The 24,451-nt window shown below is 35.6% G+C and overlaps 1 protein-coding gene across 3 annotated transcripts in view; it reads right to left on the bottom strand.

The window, feature by feature from the left end:
* Positions 1–24,451, bottom strand: part of CUL3 (cullin 3) — a 90,358-nt gene that overhangs the window by 4,929 nt on the left and 60,978 nt on the right. For all 3 annotated transcript variants that reach the window (XM_016122888.2, XM_016122889.2, XM_016122890.2), the window contains 8 exons: positions 21,546–21,691; positions 20,648–20,824; positions 19,284–19,454; positions 18,597–18,704; positions 16,467–16,591; positions 15,746–15,842; positions 14,194–14,328; positions 6,201–6,387 (listed from right to left, as the gene is read on the bottom strand). In XM_016122888.2, the coding sequence (XP_015978374.1) occupies positions 6,201–6,387; positions 14,194–14,328; positions 15,746–15,842; positions 16,467–16,591; positions 18,597–18,704; positions 19,284–19,454; positions 20,648–20,824; positions 21,546–21,691 (1,146 nt within the window). The remainder of the gene's footprint in view (positions 1–6,200; positions 6,388–14,193; positions 14,329–15,745; positions 15,843–16,466; positions 16,592–18,596; positions 18,705–19,283; positions 19,455–20,647; positions 20,825–21,545; positions 21,692–24,451) is intronic.

Raw genomic sequence — 24,451 nt, 5'->3', positions numbered from 1 at the left:
TCTAGTATTTTACCACCACGACTCCAAGTTAAACCTCACCAGAGGTACCTCAGTAGAATACCTGATGTCCTACTAACTCAAAATGTGGCTGTCATCTCTGAGACTCAAAGAAGAGGAAAGAGTACATATTGCCAAGATTTAGTTAGCTCAAAAGTATCACAAGAATGTCAATTAAACTCTGTAAGAATTCATTCATTTGTACCTCTCACCAATTATCCAACAGTTTCTATCATACATCTTCCTAGTTTTTCATGTCTCATTATTAATAAGCATACTACATGCTAATCTGTAGGAGAAGTCTTACTCTGTTATTCCCTACAGTATTCAAGGCAGTTGCTAAGGAATTAAATATACAAGTCTCTTTCCCCTACAACTTTGCTCTAATTCAAGTAGCAGAGAAAGGAGAGGGATAACTGAATTTTGCATATTTGGTCATAAATAGTGGATATGAAATTTCTGGAAGTAGAAACTGAAAAACTACAAAGACCCACATGGGACCCCGTGGGCGCAGACGTGAGCACAGCCGTGCGAGCAGACTGCACGCGTCAGAGCACGCTGCTGTGCACGTCCATGCAGCCGTTTCTGACTAGAATCCCTTGGTTAACAATTCTGCTTTCAATGTCTTTTCTCAAATTAAAGATAATCAGTATCTTAATAAAAAAAAAAAGGAAAATTAGCTTAAAATGGTCTACTAAGAAAAATAATGCTTTTCCTGAAGAAACTTAATGCCATAAAAAAAGATAGGTATTGGTTTAAACAGAACTAAAGAGACATAAAAATCAATTTAATGTGAAAACGTCGACAATCCTGGATCCAAAAAGTAAGGCGTGAAGGCCTTTTTGAGACAACCGTGGACGTACAAACACCGATGGCACTCGGATGCACGGTATCGTTTATGTCCTTGGGTGTGAGACAGTATCGCAAGCAATGTGGGAAAAATATCTTATTCTAAGGAGACAGACGTTTGCTCATGTATTTGGTGTGAAGTGTTACGACGTCTGCACGTTAATTCAAAGTGCTGTAGTGAACATATACCCTACAGAGGGAAAGAAGTCGGGCGAGCGCAAGGGTGGCCCAAGCAAATGTGGCAGAATTAAATGACTTGTACGCAGAGGTGATCAACATGCCAGTGTCCATTACTGTGTTTTTCACCTTTTCTATACATCTGAAAATATTTAAAATAAAACGCTGGAGAGAAAAAAAAATCTTTTTAAATAATTCATTTGGTTCATCTGGATTCGGTCAGCTAAATGGGTATACTCTCAGGTAAGTGGGAAAACGGGGTGATACACAATGCATTATGATGTTTTTAAAAATGTGGAGCCTCGCACAATACTCCGCACTCAGGTGCCTAACAGTGGCATCTGTTAAGTGGCTACACAGGCATCGGGCTGCATGGGGGGAGGGCGGCAGATGGGGAGTGGTGGTGGAAGGAAAGACCGTCGGCTACGGAAATTCCTGTAAATTACAGCGAATAATTCTTTTCAGGGGTTGTAGTAAATGACCATGTAGGCGTGGATTTCTTTTTGGGCTCTCTATTCTGTTCCATTGATCCATGTGCCTGCTTTTATGCCCGTTACCATGCTCTTTTGATTACTTGTAGTACGATATCGGCTGGTGTGATACCTCTAGCTTTGTTCTTTCTCAAGAATGCCTTGGCTTTTCGTGGTCTTTTATGGCTCCATATACATTTTAGGATTATATGTTCTAGTTCTGTGAAAAATGCCATTGGTATTTTGACAGGAATTGCACTGAGTCTACTGCATGGACATTTTAATGCTGTTGTTAACTTTTCCTACTTATGAGCATGGTATATGCTTCCATTTATTCGTATCTTCTTCAATTTCTTTCTTCAGTGAGCTATAATTTTCTGAGTATATAGGTCTTTTACCTCATTAAATTTACTTCTAGGTATTTTTTTTGATGTAACTGTAAATGGGACTATTTTCTTAATTTCTCTTTCTGATAGTTCATTACTGGTGTATAAAATGTAACTGATTTCTGAATATTAATTTTGTACTCTGCTACTTTAGTGAATTCATTTATCAGTACTAACAGTTTTTTGGTGTCATCTTTATGGTTCTGTTGAATAGTTTTTAGTATAGTCTTATTTTTAAGTTGATAATGGACATCTTATTTATTGTATATTTAACATAATGAAAGATGTGTATTCTCTATGCAATTATGCATATTTCTATGGAAGAGAATAAAGGCACAATACTAATATTTAAATACAGTTTTAAAATTAGTATGTTTCCCAGTACTAATTCACTTATTACAATAATATATTTTGTAGTAAAACAGTATTTTTAAAATAAAGTAAAATTTTTAAATGACTACAACTTTCTGATTTTTAAAAAATTATATTTATAGTAAAAAAGTCTTTGGAAACCATCAATAAAACAAAGAAAATCGACTGAATAGGAGAAAATATTCGCTTATGATACAATACATATGATAAGAAGTTAATATGCAAAATATATAAAGAACTCATATAACTCCACAACAAAAACCCAAATGATCCAATTAAAAAATGGGCAGAAGACCTAAACAGATATTTCTTAAAGAGGAGATACAGACATATGACAAGATTCTCAACGTCACTAATCATCAGAGAAATGCAAACTAAAACCACAATAAGATTATCACTCCATACCTGTCAGAATGGCTAGCACCAACAAATCAAACAAGTGTTGGCAAGGATGTGGAGAAAAGGGAACCCTCGTACACTGTTGGTGGGATTGCAAATTGGTACAGCCACTATGGAAAACAGTCTGGCGGTTTCTCAAACAATTAAAAATGGATATACCTTTTAACCCAGCAATTGCACTTCTGGGTATTTATCCAAAGAAAACCAAAACAATCATTCATAAAGATCTATACACCCCTATGTTCATGGCAGCACAATTTACAAGAGCCAAGATATGGAAGCAGCCTAAATGCCTATCGACAGACACCTGGATAAAGAAGTCATGGTTCATATATACAATGGAATATTACTCAACCATTAAAAAGAAATGAAATTCTACTATTTGCAATGACATGGATGGACCTAGAGGTTATTATGCTAAGTGAAATAAATCAGAAAAAGATAAATATCATATGATTTCTTATATACAGAATCTAAGGTACAAAAAGAGCAAACTAATCAAAAACAGATTCACAAATATAGAGGACAATCTGGGGATGGCCAGAGGGGAGGGGGATTGTGGGGCTGGGAAAATGGAGTGAAGGGTTCAAGAAGTACAAATTTGTAGCTGATAGATGGTCATGGGGATGGGGAGCACAGCATACGGAATGCAGTTAGCAGTGATGTAATGGCTAGAGGAGGCCCAGAGGAGAGAAACAGCAGTTAGGGGTTATTTTATAAATTATATAGCTGTCTAACCAATGTACTTACTATATGCTTGAAACCAAAAAAGACCAAAGAGAGCAATTAACTCAACATTTGGCCCAAGGATTACAGTAGAGACTGGACTACCTCATGACTGACTCCTAAGGGCTCAATTTATATTAATGTTCCTTTAGATTCACTTTCTTCACCTGAGAGCAGACTACCAAACTCCCTAGTTGTTCAAGCTAAGATTTACTTTGGCAAAGAATGAATAGATCAAAATAAGAAAAAAAAAGTGTTAGAGAGGAGAGGCTATCACAAAATCACTGTTTTGATCAAATGCTTATCTGTTTCTCATAGACTTGGTAAATGAATCCTGAAGGGCAGTGAGTGACTTTGCACAGAGGAATCTGCAGTAGCGAGACCCCTCAATAGGTAGCTGGCTCTCTGGAACTAGTCTAAAACTCCAGCTCTCTTTAATTTGGGACTGGACACTTGCAGTTCATTCAAAGCCTTCAGGTATTATCTCCCAAATGCATTGTTGTTGTGTGCATGTAAATAGTGTGTGTAAAACGATGAACAACAAATTGTAATTCTGAAAATTAAAAAAAAAATTATTTTAATGTTAAATATACAACTGATTGCCAGAATACACTGACTCACATACACACTTTTGCTTTTCCTTTTGACCCTAACTGGATATGCTTTTCGAAGCAGGGTGGTGTACCTCTGTTAAAGCTTTGACTACTGTGCCCCACAGCTGCAAATCACATCATTGTGTCTCCATCACCAAAACTGGCCCTATGTCTTTGGGACAGAGATGTATACTAAAAATAGAACTGTGCTGAAGAGAATCACAGAATAAAATGTCTTTTTTCTCCCCAGTGCAAGACATACAAATTTATAGTTTTGGCCAGATACAGGTTTTAGGTTTCAGGACTTATCTGTATTGTAGGTTTAAAGAAAAATGTACGGAGGCATGTACCTGAATTACTTAGCTTCACAGTGCTTTACCCTAAACAAGTAACTGTCTTCACAGTCACCAATTCCATCACGCCCAGCAACAGTACTGTCAGATATTATTATCCAAAAGATAGTCATCTCTTCACAGATTTTTACTTTTTGGTGATATGTGTGTATGTTTAGTATTTTAGATATGATTTGAATAGGATATGGTCTCAAAGTTCTTGTCAGTTGTAAAATTCTGCAAATAAATGTTTTTCATTTTGGAATGGGACTTAGATCATCTTGGCTCTTACTGATATTTTGGTTACGTTAAAATTTTTTCTTTAGTGATAAGTATTGTGACCCCATAGGTTTTCGTAATCCCTTTCCTGTGTAGAAAAAAAAGTGCAGCTCGCTGCCAGCATTAATCTATAACAAAGGAAGCGAGAATATAAAATGGGGGAAAGACAGTCTATTCAATAGATAGTATTGGGAAAACTGGACAAATATATACAAAAAAAAGAGAAAGAAAAGAAAGAAACTGGACCACCTTCTTACGACCACAAGTAAGAATAAACTCAAAATGGATTAAGGACTTAATGTAAGACCCCAAATCATAAAACTCCTATAAGAAAACATAGGCATTAAACTCTGACACTGCTCTTAGTAATATTTTTTTCTGATATATCTTCTTGGGCAAGAGAAACAAAAGATAAGCGAATGGGACTACATCAAAAAGTTTTTGCACAGCAAAGGAAACCATCAACAATGGAATATTACTCCACTATAAAACTGAAATCTTACTATTTGCAATGACATGGATTGACCCAGAGGGCATTATGCTTAATGAAATAAGTCAGACAAAGACAAATGCCCTATGATTTCACTTATATGTGGAATCTAAATAACAAAATAAATGAACAGCCAAAAAAGGAAACAGACTCACAGATAAGAGAACAAATTGCTAATTGCCAGATGGAAGGGGGTAGGGGACCAGGTGAAAAGGTGAAGGGATTAGGAAGCTCAAATTGGTTGTTAAAAAATAGTCACCGGGTGCTGAGTAGAGTAGAGGGAACATAGTCAATAACATCGTAATAACTATGTATGGTGCCAGGTGGGTACCAGACTAATCGGGGGGAATCACTTTGTAAATTACATATATGTCTAACCACTATGCTGTACACGTGAAGCTGACAGAACACTGAATGGTAAATCTAATTGAAAAATAAAAATGAAAAAGCAGAGACTGAGGGAGAACATAGTGAATGAATTTAAAGAATAAAATAGCATGGATTTTGGCATCTGGCAGATTTCTCTTGCTGTGAATCCACTGACAAGTTATTATGTGTATTGGGAGAGGAGATGTTTTGTTTAATAACACAGGTAATTTATAAATACCCCATCCCAAATTTTTTTAATGTAATAAAAAAAAATCAAAAACTGCTCATAATTGTGTCACTTTTGTTTTTAAGTTTGAGATATAAGTTTTAAGGTTTTCAAATTTAAAAAATATTTATTGGACTATAAATAGCTGCATCTAAAGACCAATCTTTAGATAGGTAACTCCTAATTTTGAATAATCTGTAAATCGGTTTTAAAAATAGACACCATCTATTAGATTAGCTAACCAGTTAAAAAGGATTATTTTAAGATGTAGTATGTTCATAAAATTGTACTTCACTTGTCAAGAACCCCACGTGGAAGTTAAGTACCATGTTCACACTATGAATTCCTTTTCTGAATGTTTACTGTACTTGGATTCAGCTGCATTCTGACAGAGCACCTGTCAATAAAAGCTGTGCTGTATATTAAGCCTATGTGTCACGAAGCACCAGAAAAGAATTACTTTTTTAAAAGAAATCCAACTGACAAGAATTTTTTAGAGAAAACAATAAAATTGTTTTTTTCAAAGGAAGAATACCTGTTTGAATCTTGACTCTGTGAAGTTTGGATGTGAACTGATCGTTGACTGTGAACACGTGACCATTTTCAATCTCCTTTGACTTGGGCTCCTTCGTGAGAACCCGCTGGGTGGGCTTTCCGCAGGCCAAGGACTGCAGGGCTCGGACGAGCTCTCTTTCGGGGATATCTGTCTCCTGCTGAATTTCCTGAAATTTCATCACACCGACATTATAATCAGACTTTTTGAAAGATTCAAGCAGGTTAGTTAGTAAGTAGGTGAAGTTGACCAGGCAGTGGTTCCATTAAAAAAACAATTTACAACAAAGAATTTCCTGACTGTGACACTTCCCTGAAATCCCACTTATTTGAACAAAACAGAGAAAAGGTGATTCAAATTACAAAGTATAGAAAATACACACATTACTTTTGTTTCAGGAGATATAAGACCCCTAGTGTAAAAAGGCCACGCAGCAGGGAATACTAGGGGCCTGCTTTAATAGTCAAGTAAAAACAAAATATTAACCATGTCTAATTTTAGACATGCTCTATAAACTTCCTTCCAAGTTTATCCAAACTATTCTTTTGCTTAGCAACTTCTGCAGAGAAGCAAAGTAGGGCTGAACTCAGGCTGTATCATACAATCACAATTTATAATCCAACTTGATCATATTTACTGTCTTTACGACCAAATGAAAAAGAATTAAATATCTGGTAATTAATACTAAATATAAACAGCAATAAGTATTTTGGAGTGTAGGTATTTTTCTACATGAGATAAATGAAATATTGAACAAAAAAGTTTTGGGGAAAAAATGAATATATAGTTGACCCTTGAAAACACAGGTTTGAACTGCACGGGTCCACTTACACACAATTTTTTTCCCCTCAATAAATCCAGTCAACCCTTTGTGTCCACGGGTTTCACATCCACAGATTCAACAAATGGTGGGTGAAAACCAGTTATTTTCGAGTTTCCTTCAAATCCGAGGATGCAAAGGGCAATCACTGTAGAGTCAAAAGTTATGCATCGATTTTCAACTGGGGGCAGGTGGGTGTCAAGGACTGTAGCCGCAACCTGTTCGAGAGTCAACTGTCTAACTTTTAAATTCATCACTCTCTTCTTACGTCAGCGGGACACTCAGAGAAGTGCACATGCATATGACTTAGTCCCCACACATCTGCGGGGATGCGTGTGTGGAGAGCCTTCGCGTCAGGATATGTGGCTTTGATCTGCTGTAGAAAGCTGTTTCTCAGAAGCAGCACAGGAGCAGCGGACATGAAGGTGGCGACGTTCGGGATCATGTAAATGACCTGGAGTCAGTCTCCCTTTCTTTCACGAGAGTCTGTAAGCAACAGTTTAGGCTCTTCTAAAGGACTGTCGGGTTACGTGAGGATTGAGAGAAATGAGAGAATTTTGGGGATAACGCACATTCTTTCTTTGCTTCAAATGATTTCTGGTCATGTCTACCTATTTTGGACATTTCAAATACTATAAATGTTAATCCCAACAAGTTAAATAGGTGCTATTAATCATTAGAATGTTGGTTATAATTACTATGTGCATACTACAAGTGAGTTATTTACTGTTTAATCATATTCAAAGAAATGAAAAAACATTCTTAGTTGAGAGTTTACAATTACACAACATTCCCAGAGGTAACTACAGCAATTCAATATGTACCCTTCTATGACTTTCCCTATACATCTACATATACACATACGGACATGAACGCACACATATCGTATGTCCATGGACATGCCCATCTACACACTTGTATTAATATTAAACGTAAATGGGGGTCTCATCACATGGTGGGTCTACTAATTTCCTGGAGATTTTCCAGGTTAGCATCAAGAGATCAAAGCTATGGGGAACTCCAAAGCACTGCTCCTATCACAACACGAAGGCAGACTGGGACTGTGCCCGGTTTTGTGATGGAGCATGCCTTTTTGTCTTTGAACACAAAAGCCAGGTTTCCCCAAGGAGATTTTTAGACATGTACTAGTTTCCTTCAAGTTATATATTATACTTGACAGATACCAACAAACTGCCTTTTGAGTTAACTATTTAACTTCACAACAGTCTATGAGTACCTATTCTTTCTACCTTCGACACAGAATTTTCATTTCGTCCGTCCATCTGTTGGGATAAAAATGGTTATCTTACTACTTTAACTTGTAATTCCATGACCAATAGAAGAAAAGCATTTTTCTTTTAATGTTTAAAGGATATCTGTAACACTTCTGTGCTTTGTCTACTCATTTTCCTTCTGTTTTTCTTTTCAGTTGTTTCTTTTTGTGTTGACTTATTTGCGTTCTTTGTATATTTACAGTTTTCAATTCTGTTACATGTAAATAATTTTTCCCAGTCTATCTTTTCTTTATGACATCTTACCATATAGATGTTTTATTACTACTTATGTTGTTAAATCTGCCCTTTCCTTTGTGGTTTATGGAACAGAACTGAAAAGAGGCCTTTTTCTTATCAAGCTTACCAAAATATTGTTTTCTTCTATTAATTGTATAGATTTGTGTTTATATCTATTTGAAATTTAATTTTATATGTGAAATGACATTTGGAACTAAGGTCCTCATACTGCTTGCTGACCATTCCCACAAATGAAGCAATTATTTTACTTGAGTTTGATAAGAACCGGTAAATTCATCATATCTTAAATACTTCTATTTATATTAATCTGTTTCTGGACTCCTTATTTTCTTCTAATGAGCTATTTACCTGCACAGTTAAAACAATGTTTTAGATTAACATCATTGGGGTTACATTGGTTAATAAAATCAAGTAGGTTTCAAGAATGTAATTCAATGATATGTCATATGTATATTGCATCGTGTGTTCACCACCCAAAGTTAAATTTCCTTCTGCCACCAAATATTTGACCATCCCCAACTCCTATTTACCTCCCCACTTCACCCCCTTCCCTCTGGTAACCATTAATCCACCATCTGTCTGTCATGTTTGTTTTAGTTTTATATCCCATATATGAATGAAATCATATGGTTCTCAACTTTTTCTGATTTTAATTGCTTATTAGCATGATAATTTCAAGACCCATCCATGTTGCCTCAAATGGCATTAATTCCTTTTTTCTTACAGCTGAATAATAATATTTCATTGTGCACATGCACCATATTTTCTTTATCTAGTCATCTACTGATGGGCACTTCAGCTGTTTCCATGTCTTGGCTACTGTGAACAATGCTGCTATGAACATCAAGGTGTATACACCTTTCTGGATGTTTTCAAGCTTTTTTGGGGTAAATATCCAGAAGAGGGATTGCTGGGTCATATGTAATTCTATTCTTAATTTTCTGAGGAACCTCTATACTGTTTTTCCATAGTGGCTATACCGATTTACTTTCCCACTAGCAGAGTATGAGGGTTCCTTTTCCCCATAACCTCTCCAACACTTATTATTTGTCTTGTCGAGTACAGCCATTCTAACAGGTGTGAGGTGGTATCTCATTGTGGTTTTGATTTGTATGTCCCTAATGGCTAGCGAACTTGAGCACCTTTTCATGTCTGCTGGACATTTGAATGTCTTCTTGGGAGAAGTGTGTCTGTTCAGGTACTTTGCTCATTTTTTAATTGTTTAGCTTTCTTATTTTTGAGTTGTATGAGTTTTTTATATATTTTGGATATCAGGCCCTTATTGGAGGCGTTGTTTGCAAATATATTTTCCCATTTGGATGGTTGCCTCTTTGCCTTGTTGACGATTTCTTTGGCTGAGCAGTAACTTTTTAGCTTGATGTAGTCTTGTTCATTTTTTGCTTTTACTTCCCTTGCCTTTGAGGTCAAATTCATAAAATCCTCTCTAAGTCCAAGGTCCATGAGTGTAATTAGTACCTATGTTTTCATCTACGCAATTTATTGTTTCAGGTCTTATATTCAGGTTTTTGATCAATTTTGAGTTAATTCTGGTGTATGGTGATAGAGAAAAGTCTAGTCTTGTTCTTTTGCAGGTGGCTTTCCAAATTTCCCAGCATCATTTATTGAGGAGGCTTTCCTTTCTCCATTGTGTTTTTTTGGCTTCTTTGTAGAAAATTATTTGGTCAGTTTAAATCTGGACTCTTGATTCTGTTCCATGGGTCTGTGTGTCTGTTTTTCTGCCAATACTACTGTTTTGATTACTGATGCTTTGTAGTATAAACTAAAGTCAGGCAGAGTAATACCTCTGGCTGTGTTCTTTCCTTTCAGGATTGAAAACAATTTTAACTCAGGTATGTTCTTAATATTAGGACAAAGTCCTTCCCCACTTACTGGGCTTTTCCACCCCAAAGCCCCACTCCTTCAAAAAAAAAGTTTTGCCTATTTTTGTGCATCTTGTTCAGATGAATTTTGGGATCGGCTTGTCACTTTTCATAGAAAACAAATCTTTTACAAATTTTGACTGGAATTTCATGGACGTTATACGTGGCTTCAAACAAATAACTCCTTTATAACATGGAGCTTTCCCAGTTGGGTACATTTACCCTTTCGCATTCTTTTGCTTTTATTGCCTTTTGTTATGTCTTCCACTTTCCTTGTTGGAATGATTCCTAGGGAAATTATGATTCCTATTAAAATACCACTTTCTTCATGTCATTTTCTGATTAATTCTGATTTACAGAAAAGTTGATTTTTCAACTGGCCTCTTTTCAGATAATGGTTTCTTAGCTGATTATCACAGTTGACAATCACACTGTCTACAAATTTTGTCAACTACTGATATTTAAAAATTCCATTCCTTTTCTTCTTGTGTTAGAACCTGCAGAACAAGGCTGAGTGGTAGCTGTAAAGGCAGGTATCCTAACTTGTTCCTAACTTTAATGGGAAAGTGTCTAATATTTTACTAACTGCTGCGTGCTCAGGTCTCTCATTAAACACACTCTTATGACATTAAGGGCGGGCAATTCATTCTATTCTTAAGTACCTAAGAGTCCCTCACAGTAGAAGTATTGGTGACTGACTTTTATCAAATGCTTTTTGTACATCTGTAGAGATCATTAATTGCTCTTATCCTTGAAGTGGTGCCTGGCATTGTAGCAAGTGTTAATTATATTATTATTAATATAAAATTTCACAACTATCTGCTAACAAATTCCTTCTTTGTATTCCAAGGAAAAACATTATTTGGAAACAGCGAATTGTTCTTTCAATACTCTCTTGAATGTGACTTTCTAAAATTTTATTTAAGATTTGTGCATTTATGTTGAATAACCTATAGCTTTCGTTCTCTTTTTTTGTATTTTCCTGGGTCAATTTTAGTAATAAAGTTATGCCAGCCTCAGATATTTCCCAAGAGTAGTATGTATATTTCGCTTTCTGGGTTCAAATCACAAAACAGACTTCTATTCAAAGAATCTATAAAAAGAGGAAAAAGCCCAGCATCCTGATTACTATGGATTAAATGTTTCACTACAAGTAAATGCCACCATTTGTAGGGAGGTTCCAAAATGGCCCACGATGATCCTGGTATGTTTTAACCTTGTGTGGCTCCCTCACTGTAACAGGGATGACTTGGACAACTAAGAAAATATGGAAGTGACCATAGGTGCCTTCTGAGGGCTCTGTCATAAAGGCACTGCAGTTCTGCTTGGGTATCTAGCACTGACTGCTCTAGGGAGAGCTAGCTACTAGGATGCAAGGACAATTAAACAGTCATGTGAAAAGGGCCATGTGGAGAGAAACTAAGACTTCTCACCAAGAGCCAAAGGAACCTGACAGCCACGTGGAAGGAAGTGTATACCAAAAGCCTGGAAGTGTATTTCCCAGCCCCCAAGAAACGTTAGATGACTGAACCCCAGATGACACATTTTTGCAACCTCATGAGAGACTCTGAGCCACAATCACCCAATCGAGCCCTTCCTAAATCCCTAACCCCCAGAAACCACGGAAGAGAAATTGCTGGTGGCCATTTTAAATCACTAAGCTTTAAGGTTTTTATGTAGCATTAAATAATACACCATTACTGAACTGAAAGAAAGAATATCCAAAGATAAAAGATTAGCTTCCTTGAAAATTATTAACTATCTCCTCTAACTTGTAGAGATGATTTCTGTGAAAGAGTTGGCTGATGAAACTTATGAAGTGGACTACAGTGAAACATACGGTGTGAGTCAAGATAAACTTCACGTGCCTTTTCTTTTCACAACAGCCCTGGTTCGAGATATGAGCAGCCAAAAGGCTATGAAGCCATAGGAACAACGTTCTACATATGCCATTTATGATAGGCTTCTGGTGTGTGACTTAGCTAAAATCTGAAATACTAGAGAAAATTTCCTACTTAATTTTATCTTCTGTGTAAGCACTGCTCATTAGCATCAATGATCTCAAGCTGGTTGGGAAAGAAAAGGCTTGAACCACTAACATTATTAACAATTCCAATAATGGCCAGAGAAAATGAATTTATGTTTTTGTTTATCCCATTATTTTTGCCAGCTCTTCATAAAGGTGAGCTCTGAAAACCCACTCCAGCATTAGCTTATTTTGCTTAAAATATACTTCTCCATGAGAGCTGCAGAATAAAACATCCAAGCTGTTAGAGATAATTTAGCTGTACTTCTGCTTGAAGTACTATGTTTGAGTAAGGTACTCAATACTTGCTTAAACAATATTCTTGGGACTCAATCATAACTTGTGCTTGAAAACTAAGGCTATTCCTTCCCTGTGGCACATCTGGAAGAGCAAAACCTTTTGACTTAGCCACTGACCTAAAACATTCAAGTTTCAAAACATTTCCTTGAGGAATATAAAAATAGTCATCTCTTAGAAGATTCACTCTTTATCTTAAATTTAAACTTAAGAATCACATAATCTTCATTTCAACTCCAACCTATCCATTTAAAAAGATAGGGAGAAAGAAAAAAGATAATAAAAAATGTAAGCATAATAAAAGTTAGCTAAAGAATAATAATCTTGGGGTAACCAATAATTTCTTAGGACATCAAAAACAACACAGCACTAAGAAAAAAAGTGTAAGTGACAGACTTGTGAGAAAATATTCACAGCACACCGATCCGACAGAGGATTTGTATACAGAATTTATAAAGAGCTTTTAAACAGCTCAGTAAAGGTATGAACAGATACCTCACTAAGACATGTCATAAGTAGCATATGAACACATAAAAGATGCTCAACATCGTTAGTCATCAAGGAAAGGCAAATTAATAATATGATAATAATTACACACCAGCTAAAATAGCTAATATTAAAAAGACTGACAGTACTAAATTTTGGAGAGGAGGTGCAGCACTGGAACTCTCCGCTAATGGCAGCGATGTGAAATGGTGCAACCACTCTGGGACACAGTTTGGCAGTTTCTTAAAAAGTTAAACATATAACTTTATTCATAATAACCTCAATCTGATAACAACTCAAATGCCCATCAACTGGTAAATGGATACAGAAAACGTAGTAGGTCCATATAACAGAGTATCGCTTACTAATAAAAAGTAATGAACTACTGAAACTATACATGCAACAACATGGATGAATCTCAAAAATACTGTGCTACGTAAAAGAAGCTCCACAAAAGAAGTATGGATTAGATAACTGCATTTATATGAAATTCTAGGAAGACAAAACAAATCTATGCTGATATAAAGCTGATTACTGGGTGCCTGGGTGAGATGGAATTGATTGCGATGGTAGTTATACAGGTGGGTACATCTGCCACAACTCATCAAACTGTGCGCATTTTTAAATGGGATGTTTATTATATAAAACATATTTATACTTTAATAAAGTTTATTTAAAAAAAACAAATGAAATGTGACCTATAAGTGTACAATGTTTATATAGTTCCATAGCCTAATTTCGCGCTCTCTTCTCTAACAATACTCAAAGATTACTCAAATCATCATCTTCATCATCACCACCACCACCACCACCACCACCACCATCCTCACCATCCTCCTCCTCTTCAAAAAATAATGACTCAAAAAGCTATTCAAGTAACAGGTGAGAATTAGAAACAACACAATTGGTTAAAATTTATACAACTAATGCATACCTCAAATGTGTATTTTTCTCTATTATTAAAGAGCATTAATATGGTCATCTGGAAAGTGGAAACTTGCAATATGTGCTTCCGTGTATTAGAGCCAGTTACTTGTGCTCCTCCAACACCAACTTCAGATCCATCTTCCTGTTTCATTTTTAAAAAGTATAAACAACATACAATTAGCTTTAACATTATGTTTGAGAAATAAGCAAGGCCATGCCCAACCCCTCCTTTAGAAAACTATATAATTTATTCTGATAGAAAATATTATTAAAAAATGTGTAGTGTGCATGTATGTGTGTGTGCAGTCTTTAGAACTGTCATTTTTTAAAAAATTGTGAATACTTTAATACATCTAAAAAATGAATCAAAAAATTCCTTACATTCACAACTAAAATTATTTTAACGATGGGATAATGGACTTATAAGACATCATTCCATTACACCACTCCCAGAAGTAGTAGTATTAGGTTTCTTTTTGTGTGACTAATCACAGTAAGAGATCAAATAGCACAGGATGGGGGTGGGGGAATCTTTGCCACTCTTTAAAGCCTGTTGACTCTATGATTTAAGAAGTACAAAGTAGGAATTTAAGTCTTCAATAATTAATATGTGAATTATGTTTCTAAAATCTACACATGCTTAATGAAACTTCAAAAGACAACATTATTCGGGAAAAAAACCTCTCTGTTAAAATAAAAGCAAACCATAGCTAAAACCTGAGTTTTTTGTACAGCTGACCTTCCCACTTAAGTATATAATAGTTTTGAACATTATTTACTAAATGAACTGTAGGGAATAGTTCCTGTTTTAATTAAATGTAAAAATTAGAATATACATATAACCATTTTAACCATTTTTTTTTTTAAAAAAACTGGTATTAACGGTGTTATTATACAAAACCAGTAAGATTCTAATTGAAATACAGACTAAAACTGTTATTTGCTGCCTAGATGACAACTTAAGCATTTTTCTTTAATGTATTGCTAAAAGCTTTCTATTACTTTTCTATTTTTAAGGAAAGTGGCCCTAATTTGAGTTATACTAATCAATGAAAGGTGAATTATTACTCTAAACCTCACAATTTTAGGTATAAAATTTAAAAATGAAGGCAATTCACTAGACTAGTGCTAATTTTTAAATGACTTTAGTAACATATTGTACATATTACAAATCTCAAGGGTTAATGTGACCGGTTTTGATCTGAAAGTAAGGATTATAGGAGACTGATAATTTTAAAAAGGGACTCATGGCTTTTTCTATTCTCAAATCAATTTACATTTTATTATTTTATGCGATACTGTCTCGAATCTAATCTTCTAAATAAAATGTGTAATTATCATATTATTCACTCCTTAAGGAAGGCTACTGGTAAATAGTCTTTACATTAGAACTAAGGGAACAAAAGTAAACAAATTAAAGCCAAAGTTCTCCCTTTTTTAATATCTAAAACAGGGAAATAAAAGAAACAATTTATCCAGGCCAAGGAAAATCACAAATCAGTTCTGCTGATTAATTTTCAGTTAGTAAATATAAATATGGTCGAACTATCCATATTTACCTTTTTAACTGGTCCATAAAAGGTGGCATTGAGATCTGCAGAACCCATATGATGCTGGAGTGTGAGCTGTCGACCACTGTGTTTGGCTAAGTAAAACCTTGAGCAAATCAAACCAGATTTTAGAGAATCATATAAAATACATATTTGAAATTATAAACTACAGGATAACAACCCTTAATGGACATATATATGTAAAGGAGAGGTGAAAAGCTAAAGGAAATCTTAGAAAGTTCAATATTTTTACAGAAGGGAAATAAAAAATAAAAGAGAGGGAAGAGGGAAGAGAGAGGGAGACAGACACGGAGAGAAAAAGACAGACCTAAGTAACTTAGCTAGATATTAAATGATAACGGTAACATACTAAATCATTTCTACTGGCATTTTGCCCCTGCCTGCTGGTCAGCTACTGCTGCTCATAAGACCACCTTCCTTCAAGGTAACCCAGCAACCAATTCGTCCTAGGCTAGTGGCAGACATCAACAATAAACACATACTCCTAACCATGCACTAATGTCGAAGAACATTAATAACATGTTCCTCTGAAAAGTTTACATGATGAAGTCTTACAAATTAAAAGCATAAAGGATAAATTTTCCTTTTGAATATGAGGTAAAAAATGGAGTAAATTCAATGTCAATCAGGGATACTACTAATGCTCAGATTTATTTAGGTTTTGGACAATTACCTGTACTTAGAAATACAAAGTTTGATCTATGTTTACCTTCTGAATATCTCAAAAGCATGTCTCGGTGCTGGTGGGATGTTGCACTTTGGTGTGGCTGACTGAGTGGGCCAATATCCCGTTGTGAGCACCCGGACTGTGAGATCAACACCACCTAAAGATACCTGTGTATAGAAAAGAAAGAGATGTTCCCCTTAAATGAGCTAGGATTTGTTAGTCATTCCGTACAGACACTGCTTTAGAGTCATCAAAGTAGTAGCTCCATGTCCAAGATCAAGTGCATAAGATACTGTGTTTACAAAGGTAGACCCACTGGTGTTTTTCAAATTTTAACTGTCCTGGCAAATATCCAAAGTGATTGCTTAGGATGTTTAATATTGACCAAAGAATAGTTCTTAGCAGTGAACTAAGTATCACTGGTGTCATTGAGAAGTGCAACGTTTTGGCCTTTAAGCTTTTAAAAATAAAATACTAAGGGGCTATGTAAGTACCGCTTTAAAGGAAATTCTAGGATAATGTCTTTCATCTCAGCTTTTAAGTATTTTACCAACTTAATGCACAAAACAAAATATTTCTATCCCATTCCCATTTCAAGTACACTGATCGAAATACTTTCATATGCAGTTCACATTCTAACCACCTTTGCATAGGACACTGTAAGTCCTGTTCTACATAGTAGGTGCTCTATAAATATTTGAATAATGGAGTGCTTCTAAAACATATGTGCTAACATTACTGTCACAAGGAGATATTTTCTTTTTAAACAAATTAAAATTTTAAGAAAACAAACACATCAACAAAAATTCTTACGGGTAAAATACTATCTTTATTACTGATATTCACAAATGTCCTAAACCATTACTACATTTTTATTGAACCTTAATGATACAGTGATATAGATTTTTAAAAGGAAGGATGAATTTATAAATATTGTGAAGTATTCCACACTCGGGTTTCTTCACAAATACCTACTAAACGATCACTCCATTTTAAGGAAGGTGCAACCAGAAACCTTAGCTGGTGTGGGAGAGGAAACAGCAGCAGAGACTCTTGGAGGATGAATGACAGGGACGCAGAGCTGCTGGTGCATCTGTAAGCTGCTGGTAGGGGAGGTGGCGGTGGTCACCACTTGATTCAATCCACCAAAGACAATAGTCTTTTATCTCCTCTCCCACATATGCACGTATTTTGCTCCCTAATCTTCAAGTCTTTTCTCAAAATGCCATTTTTTTAAGAGGCCTTCCCTGACCACTCTTCCTGCTTATCGATTTCCTCTGTATCTTCTATCGCCAGCTAAGGTGCTAGGTGTTTACTTCTCTTTTTTATCATCATCTGTCTCCCAGAGTGGAATGCAAGCTCCGTGATGGCAGGGATTTTTGCCTGTCCTGTTCTCTGCTGTATTCCCAGTGACTAGAACAATGCTTGGCACAGAAAATACTTAATGAATTATTTGTTTAACGAAAAAGAAAAAAAAGAACCTCAAGGAACTATTTATTACTCTAGTGGCTGGCATCTTCTATTCCTAACTATTTTAGTAATATTTTGAAGCCACTCAGCTTATATTGTGCAAGACAGGGGTAAGTAAAGAGACAAAGGTTCAGAAAAGTGATGACACATGATTTGATGATATAAAAAACAGAAATATGATAGCTGGGTGGTTTTCCTGCCCCATTCCCACTTTAAAAATAAAAACAGAAAAAAATGGACAAATACTTAAAATTAGTTTTGCCATAATAAGAACTGTCTAAATAAAATATACCACGAGTATTATTAGAACTGTAAGAAAGTACTTCTAAGACTAAACGGAAGAGCCACTCTGGTACATTTCAACAAGCCAAGCAAGTTACAGAGAATCACCTGCATGAGGACTGAAGGGATTTTAAAGGTGCTCGAAGATTTCAGAAAGCTCAAGATTTGTTTTCATTACTCTGTCACGACTTTTCATCAAATCTAATGTAGTTTAGACACAGGAGGCTTAAGGCCCTTAGCAAAAACAACATATAAACATAGCCAATAATTGCATGCAAATGCTGCCCTTATAGTTAAGAGGAAGCTGCAACTGGATTAGCAGATATATAACTGACACTAGCAGTTCAGTTATTTGACAAATGGATGGAAACGCCCATTATAAAAGACTGCATAAAAACAAAACTTAATGAAGAATTTTACCCCAGTTGCCTGTAGATGTTGCCTGAATTCATCCATAGTTGTGTTTGAGATGCTCATATCCCTAAACATTCCTTCCAGTTTTGATGTGAACTGACATCCACATTCAGTCTGTGGAAGAAAACCACAAATACACACAAAATAAGTGACGAATTGTTCTATGAGAAAACGCACAAAAAAAAAAACTCTTCCATGTTACTGCCACCATTTCTAAATCTTCCCAATAGTTGCTCCATGTCTGTGGATACCAAACTTTAGCATGTTTAAAAATAACCCAAGGACTTGATTTTAAAACACAGATTCCAAGACTCTTTCCAAGAGTCTTTCATTCCAAGACTGTACATAGGGCCCAGAACGCTTGCGTTTTGAACAAGCAGCTCAGACAATATAGGTAAAGGTGGTCAATGGACCACACGTTTGACAGAACTATACAGTAATATTCCCTTCACTGTTCCCCTTGTACTAATCCTATCCAGATCTCCATGAATGTATCCTGCCATACCAAGAGAAATTCCAGCAAATTCTGAATGTCTCAGAACTTCAACAAACATAAGTACAGCCCACTGAAAATAAAAAAATCTAGCTTTATTTATAAAGATAAACATTTTAAATCAATTAGATATTTCACAATTACATGTTGCCGTTCAATAGTGTGATAAACAGCGAGTTACAGTCCATCTTATGGCTTACCTTTAACTTAGATATCATGTTTTTTTCTGAGTCATCAGAAACACTTTTATTTGTAAGAAGTCTTCTTGCCAAATGTTGTTTATAATAACGTTCGAATACATCCTTTTCTTGCATAAACCTAAAAAGGACCATTGCCTTATCCAATATTGTTTCTACTTCTTGTTCTGTAAGCTGCAAAATCAATTAAAAAGGATTTGATAATTACAAAATTTTAGTTCTATGAAAATTGCGCCACAGTTCATCTACAGTGTAAAACGGTGGTGTGTCGGACGACAAGCAGGGACGCCTGGGGGAGCTGCGCCAGGAGGCGGCCTCCAGCGCAGAGCAGCTTCCTACCCACGTGGCAGCGCCGCTCGGCTCTCCCAGCCTGCTCTCGTGCAGCACTGCCCAGGGCCTCCGCGGCGTTCCCGACCCAGAGGGCGGCCGCTGACCCAAAGCCATGAAGTGCTGCATGGCTGGACTGAACATGGTTGAGAACAGATGAAATAAAATTTTACTCACAAAAAGGAACCTCTGCATAAAAGTTAGGCAGGAGCTTACATAGCCAAAAGATATTTTCTTATGAGCTTATTCAAAATCCAAAATGTACAAATAGAAGGGTAATAATTTGTTGTAATTCAAAGCACTTAAAAGGCCCCATGCCCTTATCTTTTAAATAAAGGCAAGATAAATACTGTGGCAGATTAAGCTTATATTAAAAAACAGGAAAGACTAAACAAATGTCTTTTCTATTGTGTCCTCGGTGATTTTCCTTCTGTTTGTTTCTTTGTTAGAGCTCCCTGTAAAACTTGTGGCCATTTGCTGCTCTGCCCTTTAGTCTCACAAATTCCAAGATTAAGTCAAAAAGACCAATTTATGTGTAATCACAATACGCTTAATTTGATTTTCTATGCTATAGTGTTTCTAGGATCCCAAATATATACAATAAAAGCTTGAAATTGAGCTTCAGAATATGCTTTTAAATTACTTTCTGACAGTTATTCTAGTTCACAGCTTCCACGTAAACCCCAGAACCAGATGAAAGCTCTAAGATTCTGTGCTAGGAACAGCTGTTTTCTAGTTCCTTACGGTCTCTACAGCATATCGAGTCCTCACACTCTAAAGACTGTTTAACAACCATCACTGTGTAGTTTTTGTTTTGGATGCTAATTATACATTAAGGGAAATGTCAAAGTACCTCTGGCCATTCACATATTTTAAACAATCCTTTTCAAAGACCATAGCACACATTTAAGCACAGTAAAGGGCTATGTTTATTTTTATATCTATAAAATTCTCCAATTTCATATCTGATTTCCTCATTTGATATACAATTTTTTATCTGCAAATAAAATTTAATGAATTTTCAAATGCATTATACTTACCCCTTTTACTCCCTTTTTCAGCTTATCATCAATAAATAATGAGAGGTATTCAGGGGACCTGGAGTTGAGGTTGAGAAAATACTCGAAGTCACCCGCGATAGTTTGTTTAAAGAGCCGGTCATTGTTGAACGATTCCTGGAGGAAGCGATCAAACCTACTCTTCAGATCCAACAAACCCTTCCAAACAAAAACAGAGAAATTTAAGGTACACTGTAATTTTTCTATAAACAATACACACATGAACGTGTATGCTTATTTTAACTTTGCTGATAATAAATGTGTGCATTTAGTGTTAAAATGTACAGATTCTGTATTATCATTTTCAAGCCTATATCTAAGCTGTTATTAAAAATGGCAGTGATGAGAGGAGTCCTTCTACCTGTTCTACTGAAGAGGAACCTAAGCGTCCCTTCCCGGGTTCTCCTCACACTCCTCTCTCTGGACTAAATGGGCAAGCCTGAGAAAATCAGCTTTAAAAATGTACCAAAAAAGCTCATTACTTACATTAAAACATGAAAAATCTGGAACATAAAATATACCATTACTTGAAAGCAAAACGTTTTGAAACGAAAAGTATTTAACACTTGGTTTGTTAACACACTAAGATAGATGAACACTCAAAGCATACAAAAAAGTGAAAAGGATAATTTTTATTCCTGAGACTATTTAAACAAGGTCTTCGCCAAACAGATTAACAACTGAAAAGCAGCAACTGAGTCTGGCTCCCTGAAACAAATATACATACTTGGAAAATTCTAAAATATTTAAGGATATCGGTTTGTCACTGGGACAATAAAGACAAAAGTACATAATACATGGCTTAGTAAAAGTGACCTTTGCAGCACTGTCAACATTACTTTGTCATACACAGAAAAGAGAATCCTCTGTATCAGTTTACCTGGATATAATCAACGGGATTCTTTCCTTCACCTTCCTCAGAAACAAGGGCTTTGCCCTGCTCTCTCAAGTAGGAACTCATGCACTCACACATCGTTTTCAAACCATTTGGCACGCGACTAAACAACTTGTACATGCAAGCAAGGTCTGCAATCAGAAAGAACACACGAATCGACTACATTAAACATTAAGACAAAAATGTAAATCTCTTCATGATGATTTGTGATATTTAAAGAAACTTATTTCTTCATTATAACCATTTGCAGACATGAAATCTACTAAAAAAACCCCAGCAAAATTAAAAAAAAATTGGCTAGTTCATGGTTGTTATTGCAATTTATAAAATAATTTTCTGATGAGATGCTTTGAAAGCATCAAAAAAATGTCTCAGCAATTCGAATTTACATGAAGATGCCCCAACAGCACAGTAAAGCCACAAAAAATGAAAACTACAGTTTTGAGTTTCTGCATAATTTATCCCATAAAACAGCAGTTTCTAAATCAGGAAAATTTTTTTCTGTAAAGCACCAAATAGTAAATATGTCAGACTTGTGGACCACATGGTCTCTTTTGCTACTCAATTTTGCCATTATAGCAATAAAAAAGCCACAGGTAATACATAAGTTTGTGGGCATGACTTTGTTCCAATAAAACTTTATTTATGGACATAGAAATCTAAAATTAATATAATTTCATATATAATGAAATATTACTTTTTTTGATTTGTTCCAACCACACTGGTGGTGGGCCATTATTTGAGAAACAAGCTATAATTTGCCTACCCTGGTCTATATTTGTAACAGCAATTTAGATCCTAAAACTAAAGTTGTATATATTTAAAAAATACTTAGCAACAAGTTTTACAAAAAAAAAAAAAGGCTTCTAAAATTGGTTTTAATGGCTTGCAAGAGCAAATTTGATTTACAAATAAGTTTTCATCCGTAATATATGTTCAAAGTAATCTACACACAACACAGCTAATAACTTCTCACATTTGGCATAAATTACAACCAAATTTCCCATGTTAAAAACAAGTATTACAAATGCAACAGCAATTTATGGACATATGGCTACAGTAAATCTGGCATATCAAATACCGTTCTCAACTTATCTATTTTGTTACTGTGTTGCCATAATTTTGCTTAATTATATGCTGTAATTTTGCTTATATGCTGTAATTTACAATTGTATGTAAATTAATACAACTTCGTTAATTTCACTGTATATAAATATATGGTATAGAGAATATGAAAGAATGAAAAATACTTGGCATTCAAAAATTAAATATCATTATTTCTGCATACACTTACTAAAGCAATAAAATGAGACACCACTTGAAATTAAGTTCACAGTACTAACTGCACTGAATAACCACGCCAATTAATTCACCCTCTATTTATGGTGGAAAAACCATTTCTTCACGTTCTAATTTATGAGACATTTGGCTTCAAAATGGTCAAGCTGTGCCCGACCTATTCTTGACATACTGCTCAAGAGCAAGGCCTAGCAAAATTAGAACATTTCGCAATTAGGTTTCTAGAGGAAAAGTCAGGAAAACTGAAGCCAGGATTTTACAATACAGGATCACAGGTAGCTGCTTACCTGCTGAACACATTAAGAACTAGAGAACGATGGTAAGTAGCTACTCTGACGCTTCTTCACTTGTGCACTTAGTAAGCACTTGCCGTGTCAGGCATACTGAACGCCTCCGGCGTGTCCCACAACCTCTCTGTCAAACGTTTCACAGCCCCTACTCTCCCTTCCCACGCCACCCCAAGGCAGGCATGAAAGCATGAACTCAATGGCTAAACAGTGCATTAGAAAATTTATTGATTCTCATTTTGCTTATGGAGGGGAAAATGCTTTTTATGAAAAAGTCCGAATCTGCCAGGGACCATTTGGATCAGGGGTCATCGAACTGTAGTCCACGGACCAAATATGAATACACTCTCTGTTTTTGTACAGCTCATGAACTGATAATGGTTTTCACACTTTTAAACTGAAAAAAAAAAAATCAAACCAAGTTTTATAAAAAGTCACGTTTATTCATTTGTTATTATCTATGCCTACTTTCTCACTATTACGGTAGGGATGGGTAGTTTACTGTATGCCTCATGCGCCTAAGATCTTTTCTATCTGCCTCTTTACAAAAAAAAAGTTTGCTAACCCCGGACTTAGATCTTAGACATTCAGGAGTAGTGTTTTTAAATTTTATTTTATTATTAGTTTCAAGTATACGGTACATTGGTTAGATATTTATATAGTTTAGAAATGATCCCCCTGATTGCTCTTTCTCTCCTCTGGCTTTCCCCCTAGCCATTACATCAATGCTCACTGCATTCCCTCTGCTGTGCTCCCCATCCCCGTGACCATCTATCAACTACTAATTTGTACTTCTTTAGCCATTCGCCCCTTTCTCCCAGGCCCTCAACCCTCCTCATGACCAGACTGTCCTCTGTATTTGTGAGTCTGTTTTTGATTACTTTGTTCTTTTTGTTCACATATAAGTGAAATCATATGGTATTTATTTTTCTCTGAATTATTTAACTCAGCATAATGACCTCTAGGTCCATCCATGTCATTGCAAATGATAGGATTTCATTTTTTTTTTAATGGCTGAGTAATATTTCATTGTATATATGAATCATAACTTCTTTATCTGATCGTCTATTGATGGGCATTTAGGTTGCTTCCATATCTTGGCTATTGTGTTGCCATGAAAACAAGGGTGCACAGATCTTCACGAATTATTGTTTTGGTTTTCTTGGGCTAAATATTCAGAAGTGTAATTGCTGGCTCAAAAGGTATGTTTTAGAAAACATGACGAACATACCTAAAAATGAATTTTTCTTTTCTTTTTTTTTTTACTCTGACAGAAAAGGCTTATTACTACAACGGTCTTCTCTG

This window comes from Rousettus aegyptiacus, unplaced genomic scaffold, assembly GCF_014176215.1.
Source record: "Rousettus aegyptiacus isolate mRouAeg1 unplaced genomic scaffold, mRouAeg1.p scaffold_m13_p_2, whole genome shotgun sequence".
NCBI lineage: Eukaryota > Metazoa > Chordata > Mammalia > Chiroptera > Pteropodidae > Rousettus > Rousettus aegyptiacus.
This window is presented reverse-complemented; position numbering and strand designations above follow the sequence as displayed.